This window comes from Suncus etruscus, chromosome 10 (assembly GCF_024139225.1).
Source record: "Suncus etruscus isolate mSunEtr1 chromosome 10, mSunEtr1.pri.cur, whole genome shotgun sequence".
NCBI classification, from domain to species: domain Eukaryota; kingdom Metazoa; phylum Chordata; class Mammalia; order Eulipotyphla; family Soricidae; genus Suncus; species Suncus etruscus.
In genome coordinates, this window is record NC_064857.1 from 96,043,081 (window position 1) to 96,063,133 (window position 20,053).

General features: G+C 45.0%; 2 protein-coding genes across 3 annotated transcripts in view; one reads left to right on the forward strand and one right to left on the reverse strand.

The window, feature by feature from the left end:
- Positions 1–3,783, forward strand: part of RMDN3 (regulator of microtubule dynamics 3) — a 23,751-nt gene extending 19,968 nt beyond the window's left edge. The window contains exons 9-14 of the mRNA XM_049781715.1: positions 1,343–1,418; positions 1,560–1,637; positions 1,867–1,965; positions 2,877–2,930; positions 3,232–3,312; positions 3,506–3,783. Of these exons, the coding sequence (XP_049637672.1) occupies positions 1,343–1,418; positions 1,560–1,637; positions 1,867–1,965; positions 2,877–2,930; positions 3,232–3,312; positions 3,506–3,559 (442 nt within the window). The 3' untranslated portion in view covers positions 3,560–3,783. The remainder of the gene's footprint in view (positions 1–1,342; positions 1,419–1,559; positions 1,638–1,866; positions 1,966–2,876; positions 2,931–3,231; positions 3,313–3,505) is intronic.
- A 3,081-nt stretch (positions 3,784–6,864) lies between these two features.
- Positions 6,865–19,286, reverse strand: RAD51 (RAD51 recombinase). 2 transcript variants are annotated; one of them, XM_049781475.1, is made up of 9 exons: positions 19,200–19,286; positions 16,858–16,995; positions 14,659–14,776; positions 11,132–11,223; positions 9,514–9,608; positions 8,909–9,022; positions 7,896–8,025; positions 7,579–7,700; positions 6,865–6,988 (listed from the first exon to the last, which is right to left on the reverse strand). In XM_049781475.1, the coding sequence occupies exons 1-9, from the start codon at positions 19,284–19,286 to the stop codon at positions 6,865–6,867; spliced, it is 1,020 nt and encodes a 339-aa protein (XP_049637432.1). The 2 variants fall into 2 exon arrangements, with proteins under 2 accessions (XP_049637432.1, XP_049637433.1); XM_049781476.1 differs by lacking the exon at positions 7,579–7,700 and having other exon boundaries at positions 6,938–6,988.
- Between the last annotated feature and the right edge of the window lie 767 nt (positions 19,287–20,053).

Here is a 20,053-nt window from a genome sequence, read left to right on the forward strand (position 1 = left end):
AGTTAATTTATTAGTTTACAAAAACTTAACCGCATTTGTGGTCTTCTGAGGCAAAATTATGACAATTTGCATGGGTCAGCCATCAGTTTGGTCCAGGATTCTAGCACCTGAAATACTGTTTTATTGGGCTACATTCAGCTGTTCTCAGGGATCACGCCTTGTTAGCTTGGGAGACTATCTGGGACTGAGGATTGAAACTGGGTCCATTGTGTGCAAGGCACACAATGTGTGTACAGCCCTCTCTGCTGTATTCTCTGGCTCCTTGTTTTTTATTGGTTTGGGAAGCCATACATGATTGTGTCTGAGGCTTACAGTCAGGGATCACTTCTGGCAGTCTCAGGGGAACTATATAGTGACAGAGATTAAACCTGAATCAAGCCACGTGCAAAGCAAATTCCCAGCCCATGTGCAATCCTGGCCCCAGTACCTCCGATTTTAAAGATGTATCTTCCCCCCCACCCTACCCCCCAGCTTTGTGAGCTGGGGAAGCTACTTCATCTATTGTAAAATTTTGTCTCTGATGCCAGGTTCTTGTTTCTTGAATGTCACAGATAGCTTCTCTGCGAGGCCTCTGGGTCCCAAAGGATGGAAATCAGCTTTATGCTTTTATCCCAACTTGACTTAGAATATGCTTCAACCTAGTGGTTTACCCATATTATTGCTAAGTACATTCATTATTGAACCAAGAGTGATGCAGACCATGAGAGATCTTTTTAGTTTTTCAAATCCTGTAGCTATAGATGAAAAAGGCAATTGGGACGGAGTCCATGCCTAAACATTGAGGAATTGACCATGTAAGACCCAGTCTGTGCCTATTATTTTGAAAAATTGTAAGCCTAGCAGCCAGAGATAGTGGGTGGAATGCTTGCCTTGCACATAGCCAACCCAGGTTTGATCCTGGCACCAGTTACCGTCTCCTAAGCCCCATTAGTACCGATCCCTGAGCAGAGCCAGGAGTAAGCCCTGAGCAATCAGTTGTGCTCCCTCCCCCTAATCGTGAGCCTGTCAGTTTGCTAAAGCATATGAATTAGATAGTAGGTTTTATTAATGATGATAGACGGGTGGTATTTTCTTTTTTTTTTTTGGTTTTTGGGCCACACCCTGTGACGCTCAGGGGTTACTCCTGGCTATGTGCTCAGAAGTTGCTCCTGGCTTCTTGGGGGACCATATGGGACGCCGGGGGATCGAACCTCGGTCCGTCCTAGGCTAGCGCAGGCAAGGCAGGCACCTTACCTCCAGCGCCACCGCCCGGCCCCATGGGGTGGTATTTTCAGCTCGAGTTGGAAGGGGCAGTGCAGGTAAGCCTAGCTTTTGTCCCTCTTGCTGCTGCTTTTGCCCTTAGGTATGCAGTGCTTTGTGGCCAGCTGGCTGAGCATGAGGGCATTCAGAAACGCATCCAGAGTGGCTTCAGCTTCAAGGTGAGGAAAGGAGGCATCCTTGTGCTGGACTTTCAGACCCACTGGCTTTGCCCTAACTTTCGTAAAGGATGTTTCTACTCATCTCAACGACTTGTCTTTTTCCTCAATGACGTTAGTTTGTGTTTGCAATTTCCCTTCTAGGAGCATGTGGACAAAACCCTTGCTCTCCAGCCAGAAAACCCCATGGCTCACTTTCTCCTTGGCAGGTGGTGCTATCAGGTGAGCTACAGTCCAGGGCTGAGCCTACATGTCCTGTGAATGATTTCGTTCCCAGGAAAAGCAGAGTCGTCCTCAGTCTGGTCTGGCTCAAGTGCCATTTTCTCTGAACAGTCTTAGTAATGACTGCACCCAGGCCCACTTAACTTTGTTTCTAGTAGAGAATATTCATAAAATATTCGATAAAATATCTAATCCTTTTTGTTCACAACTTATAATCTTTTGGTGGCAGGTCTCTCATCTAAGCTGGTTAGAAAAAAAAACTGCTACAGCCTTGTTTGAAGCCCCCCTCAGTGCCACTGTAGAGGATGCACTCCAGAGCTTCCTGAAGGTATCAGAAGGGAAGGGAAGAGAAGGACAGCAATTAAAAATTCCAGAATGGGGGGCCAGAGCGATAGTGCAGCGGTACGGCATTTGCCTTGCATGTGGCTCACCCAGGATGGACCTGGGTTTGATCCCCAGCATCCCATATAGTCCCCTAAGCCAGGAGCAATTTCTGAACGAAGAGCCAGGAATAACCTGAGCATCACTGGGTGTGGCCCCAAACAAACAAAATTCCAGAATGGGGTCTGGGGACATGGTTTAAAGGCTGAAGATCTGCATTGTCGGGCCTGAGCAATATGGTAAAGCCAAAGCTCTAGTAGTGAAAAGCCTGGTTGGCCCACGTATATTTTCTCCACCCCAAGAACACCAGGATGCATGATGGCTTTTTATTAGATTTCTGAGATGATGGGGCCGGGCGGTGGCGCTGGAGGTAAGGTGCCTGCCTTGCCTGCACTAGCCTAGGACGGACCGCGGTTCGATCCCCTGACGTCCCATATGGTCCCCCAAGAAGCCAGGAGCAACTTCTGAGCGCATAGCCAGGAGTAAACCCTGAGCGTCACAGGGTGTGGCCAAAAAAAAAAAGATTTCTGAGATGAGGACTTTGCATACCTGTTTGTTCTATGGGAAAGTCAGAATCATCTGAAATGCATAAAAAAATAGACAATGGGGCCTGAGCGGTGGCGCTAGAGGTAAGGCGTCTGCCTTGCCTGCACTTGCCTAGGACGGACCAAGGTTCGATCCCCCAGCGTCCCATATGATCCCCCAAGCCAGGAGCGACTTCTGAGCGCATGGCCAGGAGGAACTCCTGAGTGTCACCAGGTGTGCCCCCCCCCCCAATAGACATATTCCCAGATGTGACTCAGTGACTCAGGTTGGGGATTGGAAATCAACCTCTGAGTCCGATCCTCCATTTTCCAGGCAGAAGAATTACAGCCAGGATTTTCCAAAGCAGGAAGAATATATATTGCCAAGGTAAATTCATTGGCTTTATACAACACATGACATTTTTCATTTTTCAGCCACACCTAGCAGTGCTCAGAGGACCACGTGGAGTGCTGGGGATTGGATCTGGATCAGTCATATATGCAAGGCAACAGCCTTATTAGTGTGCTATTGCTCTAGCTCTGAAGAAAGTACTGATAGTGTTTCTTTCAAGGTTTTCTTTTTGTATTTTGATCTATATACCTGGTGGTGTTTGGGACTAAATCTGGCCTTACATTCGCTCTTTCTTATGCCCTCCTCTGCTCCAGTTTTCACTATTGTATCTTCTCAGTGCTATAAAGAACTGGGGAAAAACACAGAAGCTAGAGAGTGGATGAAGCAGGCTTTGAAGCTGCCAAGTCTCACTCACGAGGTAATAATTCTAAGAATTTCTAAAGCTAGGTCCTATAAATTTGTGTATATCTAAACGGGAAGAGAAAGACCATAACAAAGTTCAGAAAGGAAGCAAAGTCCTCTTTATCTTGAGTATTTGTGGTTTTAGAAATGGTGACTTACATTTTGGGGAGGCACTTTGCAGTGACTCCTGTACTATTTTTTTTCCCTAGGACTCAGCTTTCCAGAAGGACTTGGAAGAAATGGAAGTAATTTTAGGAGAATAACTATGTGCAGGGGAAAATGAAGCATTTTCCCTTTAGTTCCTGCTTAGATAAGGAAAACGATCAAGAATGGTTAAGGAAGAATCCCAACTCCTGAGTCTGACTGGAATGAACCTTATCATTCCATCAATTTCTTGCTTATTGTCCACAGGTTCCTTTATTTAAATCCTTATCTAATTTGAGATTGGGAAGTATTTGCAGTCTGTTCTCTCCCTTAAAAGAATTTAAAAATCGGGCCTGGAGAGATAGCACAGCGGCGTTTGCCTTGCAAGCAGCCAATCCAGGACCAAAGGTGGTTGGTTCAAATCCTGGTGTCCCATATGGTCCCCCAAGCCAGGAGCTATGTCTGAGCAGACAGCCAGGAGTAACCCCTGAGCATTGCCGGGTGTGACCCAAAGACCAAAAAAAGAAAAAAAAGAATTTAAAAATCAAGACTAGTAGAGCCTGAAGACTGCTTTCCAACCTGCTGTTGAGACAGATGCACAGCAAAGAGCTATAGGAACAAAATACACAACTTGTACTATAATGCTTTCACTAATATTTAACATCAAAGTATAAAGTCCTAAGATAACAGGCTACCTGCCAAAATTAAAGGAAGAATCTAGGCAGACATTGCCTTTTCCTCTCCTATCATGTGGGATTTAATGATATTCCTGAGCTGGGACCATTTGATTCCCAGAGTCCTGGCAGCTTTTGGATCAAGGGCATGTCGTAGCAAGCTTATGAGACTGTGAAATGGTACGTGGAACTGTCCGAAATATATTTTGGTATAAACTTGAATAAACCAGATTTCATTTAAAGTAATTATATCCTCTATTATGTTTTTGGGTTACACTTCGAGGTGCTCTATGGGTTGTTGGCCATGAGCAAGGCACAGGTCTTAACTCCTATACTTTCTGGCCCTAGCTCCTTATTCTTGACTCCTCTATAAATGTTTTGTTTCTTTTGGTTTTTGGACCACACCCAGTGGCACTCTGGGGCTACTCCTGGCTCTGCGCTCAGAAGTCGCTCCCAGCAGGCTTGGGGGATTATATGGGGAGCCGAGGATTGAACCCACATCCGCCCCACGTTGGTTGCGTGCAAAGCAAATGCCCTACCGCTGTGCTATCCCTCCAGCCCTCTGTAAATCTGTTTTCTACTAATAGAAGATTGCACAGAAATAGAAAACCAGCTCCATAATACTAATTAGAGAATTTGTTTTCGATTGTTTCTAATGAAATTGTAGTTATTTGGGCTGGAGTGATAGCACAACGGTAAGGTGTTTGCCTTGCACGCAACCAACATGACAGATGGCAGTTCAAATCCTGGCATCCCGTATGGTCCCCTGAGCCTGCCAGGGTGATTTCTGAGCACAGAGCCAGAAGTAAATCCTGAATACTGTTGGGTGTGACCCAAAAACAAACAAACAAAAAAAGAAATAAAAAGAAATTCTAGTTATCATTTGTAAAACACAGGCAAATGGTTTGGTCTAAGGCCTTCTATGGGCACAGCGGTAGGGCAATTGCTTGCAAGCAGCCGATCCAGGGTGGATGGTAGTTCAAATCCTGGCATCCCATATGGTCCCCCAGGCATACCAGGAGAGATTTATGAGCGCAGAGTCAGGAGTAACCCTGAGTGCTGCAGAGTGTGACCCCAAAACCAAGAAAAGTAGGCTTTCTACAATGAAGATGTAGTTCCTGACCTCTCCCACATTTACTTGGGCCAAAAGCACGAAGACTGGTATCTAGAAAGATCACCCATAAAAAATTTTCAGACAGATTTTTAAGACATTTAAATAACTATTTGAGGTGCCTTTCCTTTTTTTTATATATATATAAAATAAGCTTTCATCCAGATTCCGTGACTTTATTATAATAATCAGATTTGCTTTCTGATGAGAAAGGAAAGGGGAAATCTCAAGTGCGTGTCATTCTCTAAAGCAGTGATTTCCAGCCTTGAGACTATAGGTGCACCAACCCACAAAAGGGAAGTTGACAACCACTGTTCTGAAATCAAGGAGCACAACTTAAAATATTAAATTATCTTCCTACAGAATTAAACAGCATTAATGATTTTCTTTGCTTGTCTTCCTACACTAGCTGACAAGGCCTTTGAAAGGGAAGAAGGGTATCTCAAATCCCTAAAGTAGAAGAGTATCTGGCAAGTACCAGATCTCTTTAACATAAAACGATTAAGATACAAAGGCAGGGGCCAGAGAGATAGCATGCCCTGCATACAGAATGACAGTGGTTTGAATCCCGCTAGGAGAGATTTCTGAACATAGAGCCAGGAGAAACCCCTGAGCACTGCTGGGTGTGACCCAAAAGAAAAAAAAAGTACTGAATCTCTGAAATGTTTGATTCTGAGATTTTTTTTGGGGGAGGGGGGTTGGGCCACACCCAGTGACGCTCGGGGGTTACTCCTGGCTATGTGCTCAGAAGTCGCTCCTGGCTTGGGGGACCTTATGGGACGCTGGGGGATTAAACTGCGGTCAGTCCAAGGCTAACGCAGGCAATGCAGGCACCTTACCTCTAGTGCCACTGATTCTGAGATCTTTTATGTCTTTCTGATGTCCCCCCCAAAACAGTGCGCAGGAAGTCTTCAAACTATCTTCTTGTTTTTATGTTTTTAGGCCATATCCAGTGGTGCTCAGAGATTACTCCTGGCAGGCTTGAAGAATCTCATGGGATGCCAGGGATGGAACCTGGGTTGGTGGTATACAAGGCAAATGCCCTATCTACTGTACCATATTTCTAATCCTTCCGAAGGATTTTGACTTGGTCTTAGCAAGAAAATAAGCAAGTAGATGGCGACAAGTGAATGGCAGTAGACATACTCAGTGCTATGTAAATAATAAGCTTTTATGAGCTAATTCTACAATATAAAAAGACGACCTGCTCTTCATTGGCAGGAAAAGAACCCATGAGGCCGTTCATTTCTTTCATTATAGTGTGGGCATTTTTTCCAGTAGCATTCAGGTGAAATTAGAAGAGGCAGATCTTCCAAATTTATTTCTTTTGGACTATCTAGTAGAAAGCTGTTAGTTTTGAGTCAACACCATGGCACCAAACTAAACGTATTCTGTACCCCTCCACCAACCCATTACATAGAACATATTCTCTAGAAGGTGTAGTAAACATTTCAGGTCAATTTGTGACTACTGACTTATCTCTTGTTTATACCATCAGAAAGCTGGAACAATAGCTGTTTTCCTGGAAGTCTTTTCTTGGAAGCCACAGTAAGAAGAGGACCAGAAGAACCCAAGGGAGTAGTATGTCCAATAAGCTGTAGCTTTTAATGTCTCTCACAGGAAAAAAAACAAAAAAAATTTAGTCTTTGGCATCTCCCACTCCATCCGCATTGATGGCAAACATAGCTTCAGCCTCAGGAAGACAGGGAGAATCATAGATTTTGCAGATTCTGGTTTCCCCTCTTCCCTTCCTCAGATATAGTCTGAAGAAAAAACACAGCAAAACACTAGCGTTTATAATTTTAATTCTAAACATTATTTATATAGGGATTTGAAAATACAAATTTCTAGGATTTGGGATCTTTCATTTTCCGTAAGGCATTTCCAATTTGAATTGACCAATTTATTCCCATGTATTTCATATGGCTTGTCTATAAAAAATATAATATTCAAGGAAAGATACATTCTTTAAATACATATATTTCCAAATTTGAGGGCTCTTAATTCCTTTGTGAACTAAAAGCAAACATTTGAACTAAACAAATGTAACCAGATTTAGCAAGCACCTTACCCACTGTACTGTCCATCCCTATATAAGATATAGGTGGAAATGTATCTTCACTACTTCATAGTTAATAGAACATTACAAGATTAAGTCATCCGGGGCCGGGAAGGTGGCGCTAGAGGTAAGGTGTCTGCCTTGCAAGCGCTAGTGTAGGACGGACCTCGGTTCGATCCCCCGGCGTCCCATATGGTCCCCCAAGCCAGGAGTAACCCCTGAGCATCAAATGGGTGTGGCCCAAAAACCAAAAAAAAAAAAAAAAAGATTAAGTCATCCATCCCATTACTTTACCTGGTTGTTGAGGCATGAGCAATGATATTTCCTCCAATAGGTTTCTTAGGATCTGCAGCAAACATGGCTGCTCCATCTACTTGGGCTACCACCTGGTTAGTGATTACCACAGCTACACCAAACTGAAGGGAAAAGAATTAAATGTCGTTTCTCTGTCACTGCTGATAAGGGCCTTACTGCTGCTATCCTTGACCCACTAATATCCGTCTCCATATTTGATAGTTAATCCCAGGCTTCGATGTCCTGACCTCCCAGCAAGGCTAGTGGAATTCTTGCCCCTGAAGGTAGATATGCTCCATCCCACCCTATTAACTTACCTCATCAGCAAGTCTTAGAAGCATCCTCAGAAACCTGGCCAAATGCATCTGCCTGGCAGACAGCTCACCTCGACCCGAATAGTCTGTTCTGTAGAGGGCGGTGGCACTATCTACAATTAGCAGTGCATACCTACGTGAAACAAGGGCTCTATGAGGTCTTTCTAGCCTATGCTTTTTCTCCCTAGCCTAGTACCACTACATATAAATGATAACATACAGCATTGCATTCATGTCCAAGGCACCATTATCTTAGTAAAATTTCTAAGTTAGAGTGAATTGTAGCCTTTTTTTTAGGTGCTAGGGATCAAACCCACAGTCTCATACAAGCAAGTCAAACAAGTCTACCACTGAACTATTCCTTGGCCCCATGGTCCCCATACATAATAAGAATGTACTCTATCATTGAACTATATTCTTGTAGTTCATTAAAAAAATTTTTTTTGGTTCCCACCTAACTACAAGCAAGCCTGTCAACATAAAAACTAAAACTTTGGGGCCCGGAGATAGCACAGCGGCGTTTGCCTTGCAAGCAGCCGATCCAGGACCAAAGATGGTTGGTTCGAATCCCGGTGTCCCATATGGTCCCCCATGCCTGCCAGGAGCTATTTCTGAGCAGACAGCCAGGAGTAACCCCTGAGCATCGCTGGGTGTGGCCCCCCCCCAAAAAAAAACAACTAAAACTTTAATGTCCCCATTTCTACAAGCTACCAATTTATTTATTTATTTATTTATTTATTTATTTATTTATTTATTTATTGGTTTTTTTGGGCCACACCTGTTTGATGCTCAGGGGTTACTCCTGGCTAAGCGCTCAGAAATCGCCCCTGGCTTGGGGGACCATATGGGACACCGGGGGATCGAACCGCGGTCCTTCCTTGGCTAGCGCTTGCAAGGCAGACACCTTACCTCTAGTGCCACCTCGCTGGCCCCCAAGCTATGAATTTAATTTAGCCAAATTATACCAGATTGAAGGTGAAGGTTCTAGAAAACATCTTTAAGTCTTCTGCACATACCTAGACTCTACCATCATGGCTGACGCTTGATAAAGGAGCTGGGTTTGATGGTCTGTGTTGAAGCCGCGAGCATATGCTACATTATCCAGGACATCACTGCCAGAGAGTCCGTATCTAGGAGAAAGGACATATTTAACATGCACGTAGAACTGAAATGAGAAACTTACCTTTAAACAATGAAGTTTTAGTATATTGTTGGTATACCAAATTGATCTGGATGGGTTGTAAGACATGTTCTAATATAATAAATGTAATAGGTAAACTAAGTATGAGATGACAGCTTCAATCACTTTTGGAGGTCTACCTTGCAGAACTTAGGAACTTCTTTTTATTTGTGGGGGCCACACCCGGCAGCGCTCAAGGGTTACTCCTGGCAGGCACAGAGAACTGTATGTGATGCCAGGATTCAAACCACTGTCCTTCTGCATGAAAGGCAAACGCTCTACCACTGTGCTATCTCTCCGCCCAGAAAGTCACTTTTTTGAACCACATATAGAACTTTGGAATATGAAGCAATAGTAGAAGCAGAAGTAGAGAAACTTCAGACTATAACAATCACTTCAGAGATACATGCACCCATGTTTATTATTAATCCAGCAGCCTACCTTTCCGCCACTGCTAGCAGACGTTCAGGTCTAAAGGTACCCTCAGTGTCAATGTACATGGCCTTTCCTTCACCACCACCGCGATCAATGGGAAGCTAGGGAGAATACAAAGAATAGCTGAAATGGATACTATTTTCTCCATGACAGGTTTATCACTCACCCCTACCAAAAATGCAAAAAAAAAAAAACAACAAAAAAACAAAAAAAAACCCAGCACTTTAAAGGGACATTCTGGGGTTGGAGATGTACACACGCTTCACATGTGTGAAGTCCTAGGTTCGATCCCCAGCACCTCAATAAAAAATAGTGTCAAGGAGGTCGGGGCTGAAAAAAAAGAGGAAGGAAGAAAAAAGGGGGAGTGAGGGAAAGAAAGAAAGTGAGGTGAGATAGTATAACATAGGGTCTCCTCAAACTTTTTAAATAGGGGACTGTCCTTCAGACCGTTGGAGGGCCAGAATATAGTTTAAAAAAGATAAAAGAACAATAGTGGCCTGTGGCCATAGTATGAGGACCCCTAACCTAAACAGAGGAAGAGTTGAGAGACAGGAGGGAAGTCAGAGAATGTGGTTGCACTTTCCACACATGTGGGCCTGGAACAAGTCGCCTGCTAAGCAGGACAGGCAGCAGTGGCAAAAACACCTGGTGGACGGGATAAGTGTCCTTGGCGGGCCACATGTGGCCCATGGCCATAGTTTGAGAACTCCTGGTATATATATATATATATATATATATATATATATATATATATATATATATATATATATATAAAAGTAGGACGCTTGCCTTGCATGCAGCTGACCTGGGTTTGATCTCCAGCATCAGTTCAAGAACTGTCAGGAATCATTTCCTTGAGTGCACAGCCTGAACTTCATTGGTTGTGGGGTCCCACCCCCCAAAACAAGGGAAAGAAGAGAAAAGAAAAGAATAAAAGATCTGGATATTTTAGATGTATAAGAATTCTGCACAAGGGCTACACAGTACAGTGGGTAAGGCATTTGCGTTGCATGCAACAGACCCAGGTTTGATCCTCAGCATCCCATATGGTTCCCTGAGCACTGCCAGGTGAGGCTCAAAAACAAAATCAAAACAGAATTTCGGGGGCTAGAGATGATAGCACAGCAGACAGGGCATTTGTCTTACACATGCCCACCTAGGTTTGATTCCCAGCACCCCCTCTAGTCTCCCAGGGCCACCAGGTATAATTCCTGAGTGCAGAGCCAGGAGAAATCCTGAGCACCACTGGTTATAGCCCCAAAACACAAAATAGTAAGTTATTAAAATAAAAAATTCTGGGGCCAGAGAGATAGCAAGGTGGTAGGCATTTGCCTTGCAGGCACTGACCCTGGACAGACAGTGGTCCAAATCCCAGCATCCCATTTGGTCCCCCAAGCCTGCCAGGAGCAATTTCTGAGCACAGAACCAGGAGTAACCCCTGAGTGCCATCGGGTGTGACCCAAAAATAACAACAACAAATCTGCACAAGATTCCCTATTCTAACTACTACACAATTCTAAAGAATAGAGAAAGTATTCTGTGTACCTCTACCCACAGAGGCTTACCAACAGTAAGGATCAACACAGTCTTGCTAATTTGATTAACTAGAATCTCAACAACTCACCTGACAAGTCACAGCCAGTGTATGACAGATCTGTGTCTTCCCAGTTCGGAACTCTCCAAACATCTCTGTGATAGATCCAGTCTCAATTCCCCCTAGAAGAACAGTAAGAAATGCTTCTTAGCACTATACAAATATTTAGAAATAACAGTCATAAGAATGGGGACAGAATGATAGTCCAGCGAGTACTGTGCTTGCCTGGTACAACCTGGGCTCAACCCCCAGCATCTCATATGGTCTCTACGCCCCGCCAAGAGTAATCTTTGTCACAGAACTAGGAGTAAATCCTGAGCAGTGCTGGGTGTGACCCAAAAACAAAAACACAAAATAAAAAAAAAGTTTATTTGGGCCACAGATAGCACTATGGATAGACATTTACCTTTCACACAGACAACCCAGGTTTGATTCCCAGCATCCCATATAGTCCCCGAGTCTTCTAGTAGTAATTTCTGAGCCCAGAGACAGGAGTGCCAAAGACAGGCGCCAAAACAAACAAAAAGAAATTCCTTGGACATCATCAGGAGGATGCTTGTACAGTTCAGAAATTAAAACAAAAAAATATTTGGGGAGCCGGAGGGATAGTGTAGCAGTGGGGCATTTGCCTTGCATGCGGCTGAACCAGGACAGACCTGGGTTTGATCCCTATCGTCCTATATGGTCCCCAAGCCAGGAGCGATTTCTGAGTGTAAAGCCAGGAGTAGCAACCCCTGAGTGTCACCTATGTAGCCCAAAAACCAAAAACCAAAAAAAAAAAAAAGTTTGAACGTTTGGAGGTTCCCAAGGCCTGGAGTGCTCTGGGGTAATCCTACCTGAGAGCTTAGGGATCACAGGGTACATAACCAAGTGCAGACCTAAAGTTTCCCCTTACAACCACAGCAAACTGAGGTGCTGAGATCGTAAGTAGCCCGCATTATATAATACAACCATCAATGCTGGGGACTAGGGACGAGAGGGCTAACACTCAAATTAATCTGATACCTGTACCTGTTATTTTGAACACTTGGAGTAGAAAAGGTGACTGACTAGGTATTCGCAGAAAGTAACAAGAACACATCTAACTCATTCAGACAGCAAGGCTTTCAAAAGACTTAAAAAACAATAGTTTTTCATCAAGGCCAGGAGAATCTGTATCTCTACTCCAAACATACCCACCACATGGTCCCCCAGTACTAAGCAGAGTGGGGAAGCAGCCCTACAGTAGAGGATATGACCATAAGACAAGACCTGAAGATTAATACACAGAACAATAGATAGAAATCACATTAAAACTAAACTTAAAATATCTTGTTTGTTTTGGGTTTTGAACCATACCTGACAGTGTTCAGAGCTTATTTCTGGCTTTATGATCAAAGGAGGCTCCTGGTGGGGCTCGGGAACCATATATGCTACTGCGTTGGGCATATTCAAAGTAAGTATCATTCTTTTTCACTGGAAGAACTTAAAATGATTAGAACTCCAACTTTATGGTAGGTTTTCAATCTCCAGCACCAAAAAACCCCAATAAAACAAAAACCCTAGGGGCCAGAGGAATAGCATAGTGGTAGGGTCTTGCATTACATAATTAAGGATGGAGCTGGATGGCGGTGGATGGCGATGGATTTCTTTCTGCCACCCCAGGCCACATGGCTTTGCAACTCCATCCAGCCGGCGAGTCCCAGGCCCAGGTGAAGCGCGAAATCACTCACTCACAGGCAGGCTTCAGGAAGCATTAACTTTATTCATGCCCTATTGACCACATGTGTGTGGCCTACTCATAACCTTTCAAGCATTCAGCCATTCTTGGCTAGCCCTGCGTCTTAACTCACTACAGCCATCTTCAGGGCCAAAGGAAACGGCCAAAAGGGCCGAATTCCCTCGGTCCCAGCCTTATCTACCTTTTCCAAGACCCCCCCCAGGAATGGGAGGTCTTGCAGGTAAGGTCACACCTATTATCTGGTTCCCAAGACCCCTCCCAGAAATGGGTGGGTCTCAGGTACACCACAGTAGGGTACCTGAACAAAACTGACTAGGGACAGACCTGGGTTTGATCCCTCATATCCCATATGGTCCCCCGTGTTTGCCAGGAGCGACTTCTGAGTGGAGAGCTAGGAGTAACCCTGAGCAAAGCTGGGTGTGGGTCATTTCCTCCAAAGCAAACAAAAAAACCCTAAAGCCTGTGGTAGAGTGACTTAAGAGTTATGTTGGTTTTTAAAAATTGTTTATTCTTGGGTCACACCCAGAAACACCCAGGAGTTATTCCTCTTGGTGCTCAGGGGACCATATGGGATGCCAGGGATTGAACCCAGGTCGTCCACATGCAAGGCAAACATCCTACCCACTATCATTCCAGTCCCACATTTCTTTCTTTCTTTTTTTTTTTTTTGGTTTTTGGGCCACACCCGGCGGTGCTCAGGGGTTACTCCTGGCTGTCTGCTCAGAAATAGCTCCTGGCAGGTACGGGGGACCATATGGGACACCGGGATTCGAACCAACCACCTTTGGTCCTGGATCGGCTGCTTGCAAGGCAAACACCACTGTGCTATCTCTTCGGGCCCACATTTATTTCTTTATGAGAGGAAGTGTGTAAAGCCTAGAGCAGAAGGGACTCCATTTTGTCAATCCAAAGTTAAGTTTCCATTTAAGGCTAACAAGGCTGTTTCACATACGGGCTAAATATCTATCCCAACAATAATGACACAGCATCCAAGGCCCTATAAACCACAATATACCGCCCTAGACATCCAGCCATAAAAGGGCATAATGAAACACCCTAGACAACAGCCGATCAACTTAAAGGTCAAGATTTCCTGCTTCTAGCCCTATATAAACTGGTTTGTGATCTCTGGGTAGGGACACCTCTCTAGAAGGTGGCCCTGATCAATCAGTTTGTAGCTTGTTGGTAGAGGAAATAAAGCTTTGCTTCGCTTTATTTCAATTGTGTGGTCCTGTTCTTCAACTCCAGATCCTAAAATTGTACTCTTTGTGTCTTATAAAATGAAGATCAAATTCAATCATCATATTTTAGTGTTTTGAGTTTTTGGGTATTTTTTGCTTTTGGGGCCACACCCGGTGATGCTCAGGAGTTACTCCTGGCTATGTGCTCAGAAATCGCTTCTGGCTTGGGGGACCACATGGGATGCCAAGGGATCGAACCATGGTCTGTCCTAAGTTAGCACGTGCAAGACAAATGGCCTATCGCTTGTGCCACCACTCTGGCCCTGAGGTTATTTTTTGGTTATGGCCACTCCTGTTTGTTTTTTGCAGTGGGAGCTTTTGGGTCAGACCAGGTGATGTTTGAGGGTTACTCCGGTTCTGCACTTAGGAATTAATAATGGCAGTGCTCAGAGGACCATATGGGAAACCAGACATTGAAATCAGGTTGGCTGCATACAAGGCAAATGCTCGACCTGATTACTAGCAATCCAGTCCCTGTCTATCCTATCTCTCAATCACATGTACCACATAATTGACACTCAAATATCTTAGTTTTATTCTACGAACTGGACGCTGTAGTAACTGAAGTTTATAACGTAAGAGAGTGGTAGTTATACCTTGAAGTAATTTGTCAAGCTCTTTGGAACCAGTTGTGATCTGTATGATCTCTGATCGCCGTTGGTGGAATTCAGTTGCAGTGGTAAAACCCATTGGAACTAATTTAGCTGCTTCAGTCTGGGAAAAGTAAGAGATGTCAGAATAACAAAACCTGCTTTGTAAAACAAGCATAATACAATATCTAACAAAATTTCACTAGTGACTTTTCCTTAAAAAGTCATTGGGAGGGGCCGGGCGGTGGCACTGGAGGTAAGGTGCCTGCCTTGCCTGTGCTAGCCTAGGACGGACCGCGGTTCGATCCCCCGGCGTCCCATATGGTCTCCCAAGAAGCCAGGAGCAACTTCTGAGCGCATAGCCAGGAGTAACCCCGGAGCGTCACAGGGTGTGGCCCCCCCCCCAAAAAAAAAAAAAGTCATTGGGAGGGCCGGAGTGGTAGCACAATGGTAGGGCGTTTGCCTTGCACGGGGACGCAGGTTCGATCCCTGGCATCCCATATGGTCCCCCAAGCCAAGAGCAATTTTTGAGCATGGAGCCAAGAGTAACCCCTGAGTGCCACCGGTGTGACCCAAAAACAAACAAAAAATCATTGGGAGGAGAGCCAGAGCAACATCACAGTGGGTAGTGCCTTTGCCTTGCACGCAGTTGACCCGGGTTTGATTCCTGGCATCCCATATAGTCCCCCAAGTGAGCCAGGAGATATTTCTTTTTTTTTTTTTTTTGGTTTTTGGGCCATACCCGTTTGACGCTCAGGGGTTACTCCTGGCTATGTGCTCAGAAATCGCCCCTGGCTTGGGTGGACCATATGGGACGCCGGGGGATCGAACCGAGGTCCTTCCTTGGCTAGCGCTTGCAAGGCAGACACCTTACCTCCAGCGCCACCTACCCGTCGCCAGGAGATATTTCTGAGCACAAAGCCAGGAGTAACCCCTGAGCACCGCCAGGAATGGTCCCAAAATAAATAATAACCAAAAAACAAAACAAAAAAAAACATTGGGAGGGGCCAAAGCAATAGTATAGCAGGTAGGGCATTTGCCTTGCATGCGGGTGACCTGGGTTCAACCCCCAGCATCCCATATGTTCCACCGAGATTGCTGGGAAAATTTTTGGGGGGTGGGGGTCACACCTGGCAGGCTCAGGAGACCATATGGGATGCTGGGACTCGAACCACTGTCCTTCCGCATACAAGGCAAATACCCTACCTCCATGCTATCTCTCTTCGGCCCCAAGAATTATTATTTTTTAAACTTTATTGACTGATTGATTGGTTTCTGGACCACACTCAGCAGAGCTCAGGGGTCCTCCTGGCTCTGCACTCAGAACTTACCCTGGCAAGCTGGGGGACCATATGGGATGCCGGGAGTCAAACCCTGGGTCCCTCCCAGGTCGGCTGCATGCAAGACAAATGCACTACCACTGTGCTATCTCTCCGGCCCCAACCAGGAGTGATTTCTGAGTGCAGAGCCAGGAGCACCAGGTGTGGCCCTCCCCCCCCCCCCCCACACACACACAAATCACTCCTTGTAGTCTCAGGGGACCATATGGGATACCAGGGATTGAACCCGGGTAGATCAGTTCAATTTCTGACATCAAACAGGTCCCAAGCACCACTGGGATTAACCTAGTTTGTTACCTGGCAGTACATTGTTTCTGAAGGCTGCTGAGTGTGAGACACCTCCCTTCCCCCCAAATGTATAAAAGATCTAAATAGGGGCCGGAGAGATAGCATGGAGGTAAGGCGTTTGACTTTCATGCAGGAGGTCATCAGTTCGAATCCCAGCGCCCCATATGGTCCCCTGTGCCTGCCGGGAGCAATTTCTGAGCCTGGAGCCAGGAATAACCCCGAGCACTGCCGGGTGTGACCCAAAAACCAAAAACCAAAAAAAAAAAAAAAAAAAAAAAAAAAAAAATCTAAATAAACGCTTCTCCAAAGAAAACAGAAGAAGCCAGAGAAACAGTTCAATGAGCTGAGCACATGCTTTTGTATGTAGGAAGCCTGGGTCCAATCTCCAGATTTGTTTCTGGGAACTACCAGGAGCAAACTTGGAGCCCCATTGAGTGTGGGCAAAAATTAATAAACAAAGGAGAAAAAAAGATCCCTTTTTTGGAACAAAAAAATTGATGAAGACTGCTATCTTTCACTATAACCTGTGTGTAATATTCCCAGTGATGTCTCCCCAAGTCACACAAGTAATACCTACCAGAATTTTATCAGCTTTGGCTTCACTGATCCCCTTAATATTTATTAGCTCCTTCTTTGGTGCATAAGCGACTGCCTCCACTGTATGGAATCCAGCTTCCTCCAATTTCTTCACATCATTGGCATTTATTCCACATTGCTGCAAATGAGGAAAATCATGCATAAATTTAATCTTCTGTTCTTTCACCTAATATTTACCTTCCCACTTCAAAGAGCTTTTTAATAAGTGTGCCTGGCATGAGGTAATTCATAACAAATTAATAACCTTTTAAAAATAATATTTATCAAAACCAGTCACTTTACTTATTTTTGGTGGGATAAGAAAAATAAGTCACACCCAAGCAGTGCTTAAGGCTATTTCTGGCTTCTTTTTTTTTTTTTTTGTTTTTGGGCCACACCCTATGACGCTCAGGGGTTACTCCTGGCTATGCGCTCAGAAGTTGCTCCTGGCTTCTTGGGAGACCATATGGGACGCCGGGGGATCGAACCGCAGTCCGTCCTAGGCTAGCGCAGGCAAGGCAGGCACCTTACCTCCAGCGCCACCGCCCGGCCCCTATTTCTGGCTTCTTGGCTAAGGAGTAAACCCAGGCAATGTTTAGGGGGCCATACATGGTATTCGGGATTGAAACAGTCAGATGCATGCAAGACAAACAAGCATTTTACCTCTTGTACTATTTTTTTCCAGCTCACAAACCAGTCTTTTTTGTTTTTAAGTTACATCTAGTGGTACTCAGGGCTTACTCCTGGTAGGCTCGGGAGCATATGTGGTAATGGGGATTGAATCTTGGTCGGCTGCTTGCAACCATATGGTCATATAGTACCCACAGTACTCTCTCTCCAGACCTCAAACCAGACATTTCTTTTTTTGGTTCTTGGGCCACACCCGGGTTACTCAGGGGTTACTCCTGGCTGTCTGCTCAGAAATAGCTCCTGGCAGGCACGGGAGACCATATGGGATGTCGGGATTAGAACCAACCACCTTAGGTCCTGGATCAGCTGTTTGCAAGGCAAACACAGCTGAGCTATCTCTCCGGCCCCAAACCAGACATTTTAAACTAGGACTATGCCATGTATATCAGTGGAATTACTTACAATCTCTAGAACCCCAATTTTTGGAGATGGGTGGGAGGGAGGCATACTCAGAAGGTTCAGGGCTTACATGGATTCAGAGGACTGTATAGGGCAGGGGTGGCGAACACGCGGCTCTCGAGCCACATGCAGCTCTTTGCCTCTTATCATGATTTTCTATACTGTGGCTCTTTGTCAAGTCTAGATTTTGTTCTGCTGCTTCTGAGGAGGGACTTCTGAGGAGAGATCTCCCAGCACGGAGTCCCGCCCCCAGGCTGCGTCCTCCTGTCTCCCATCCCTTGAAAACAACTGCAAGGGCCAGCGAACGGGGAACCGTGTGTCACATCTGGCCGTTAGTTCTTAGTGAGGACGACGCAGCACACCCTCACCATCACTGCCGGATTTTGACCCTCACTCAAAATGGCAAAATACAATATGTGTTTAATAGATTATTGTCAAAATGATATGCTTTTCTGTAAGTGTTTGTCTGTTTTGGCAGGTCACTGCGTGTGGCTCTCTGACTCTCACAGTTTAAAATTTTGGCTCTTTGTGTCGAACTTGTTCGCCACCCCTGGTATAGGGTGTTGAGGACCAAACTCAGGTTGACTGCACGCAGGGCAAGTGCTCTACCCATCATACTCTTTCTCCAGCTCCTAAGAATACTTCTGAGATTAAAATTTTAACTCTGGGGCGGGGGTGGGAGCGTGCGATTAATAAAAAGAAAAACAAAAAAAAAAATTTTAACTCTGAACTCTATAATGTTTATTGAGAATTCATATAAGTAACTTCAGAAGTTTTTTTTTTTTTTTTGGTTTTTGGGCCACACCCGGTGACGCTCAGGGGTTACTCCTGGCTATATGCGCTCAGAAGTCGCTCCTGGCTTGGGGGACCATATGGGACGCCGGGGGATCGAACCGCGGTCCGTCTCCTAGGCTAGCGCAGGTAAGGCAGGCACCTTACCTCCAGCGCCACCGCCCGGCCCCACTTCAGAAGTTTTAAAACTTAACTCATGGGGCCAGAGCAATAGCACAGCAGTAAAGTGTTTGCTTTGCACACGGCCAACCAAGGATGGACTTGGGTTCGATTCCTGGCATCCCATCATCCCATATCCCCGAGTCTGCTAGGATAGATTTCTGAGCACAGAGCAGAAGTAACCTGAGTGTGGCCCAAAAACCAATGGTCAACCAATGATCCATAAACAAGCTGTAATTTCTGCCATAAGATACAAGAATCTAGGTTAGCACTGTAATTCCAAAATTAGTAATTAAGCAATACCTCCAATCTAGAAACCGGTTGTGGGCCAAAGCTCTCTTCTTCCACTGAAGTATCTGCATTTGCTTCAAGCTGCATCTGCATGGCCATTACTCAATGTTCAATACTAAAAAATACAAAGAGCATCAAGAAGAAAATCAGAGAAAGTATAGTGCAATAAGCTTGGTTTTATAATTCAATTTGAAAAATTACTTTCTATGGGAGCCAGAGTGACAGTACAGTGGTAGGGCATTTGCCTTGCATGCGGCCGACCTGGGTTTGATCCCCGGGATCCCCTAGGGTCCCCCAAGTCTAACAGGAGTGATTTCTGAGTGCAAAGCCAGGATTAACCTCTGTGCACTGCCAGGTATGGGCCAAACAAAAAAATTTCTTGCTAGAATTTGTCTAATCACTGACTTATGTGTGGCAGGGAAAGAAACAAATCTCTTACCAGTTTTTCCTTCCACTTATGTGATCAAAGATGTTTTTTGGGTTTTTTTGGGGAGGGGGTGGGTGTTTGTTTTTTGGATCACACTGATGATGTTCAGAGTCCCATATGATTTACCAGGGATTCAACATGGAATTAGCCACATGAAAGGCAAACGACCTATACGCTGTACTATTGCTCCAGCCCCAGAAAGCTTAGTTTTAACTTTGAAAATTTATATCAGAAGAACCAGGGACCAGAGAGATAACCCAGAGATACGGCGTTTGCTCTATACGCAGCCGATTCAGGACCCAGCATCCCATTTGGTCGGTCCCCATGCCAGCCAGGAGCAATTTCTAAGCACATAACCCCTGAGCACCGGGTGTGACCCAAAAATAAACCAACAACCAAAAAAGAATCAGCACCATGATGTCCCCAAGCTTTGTATTTC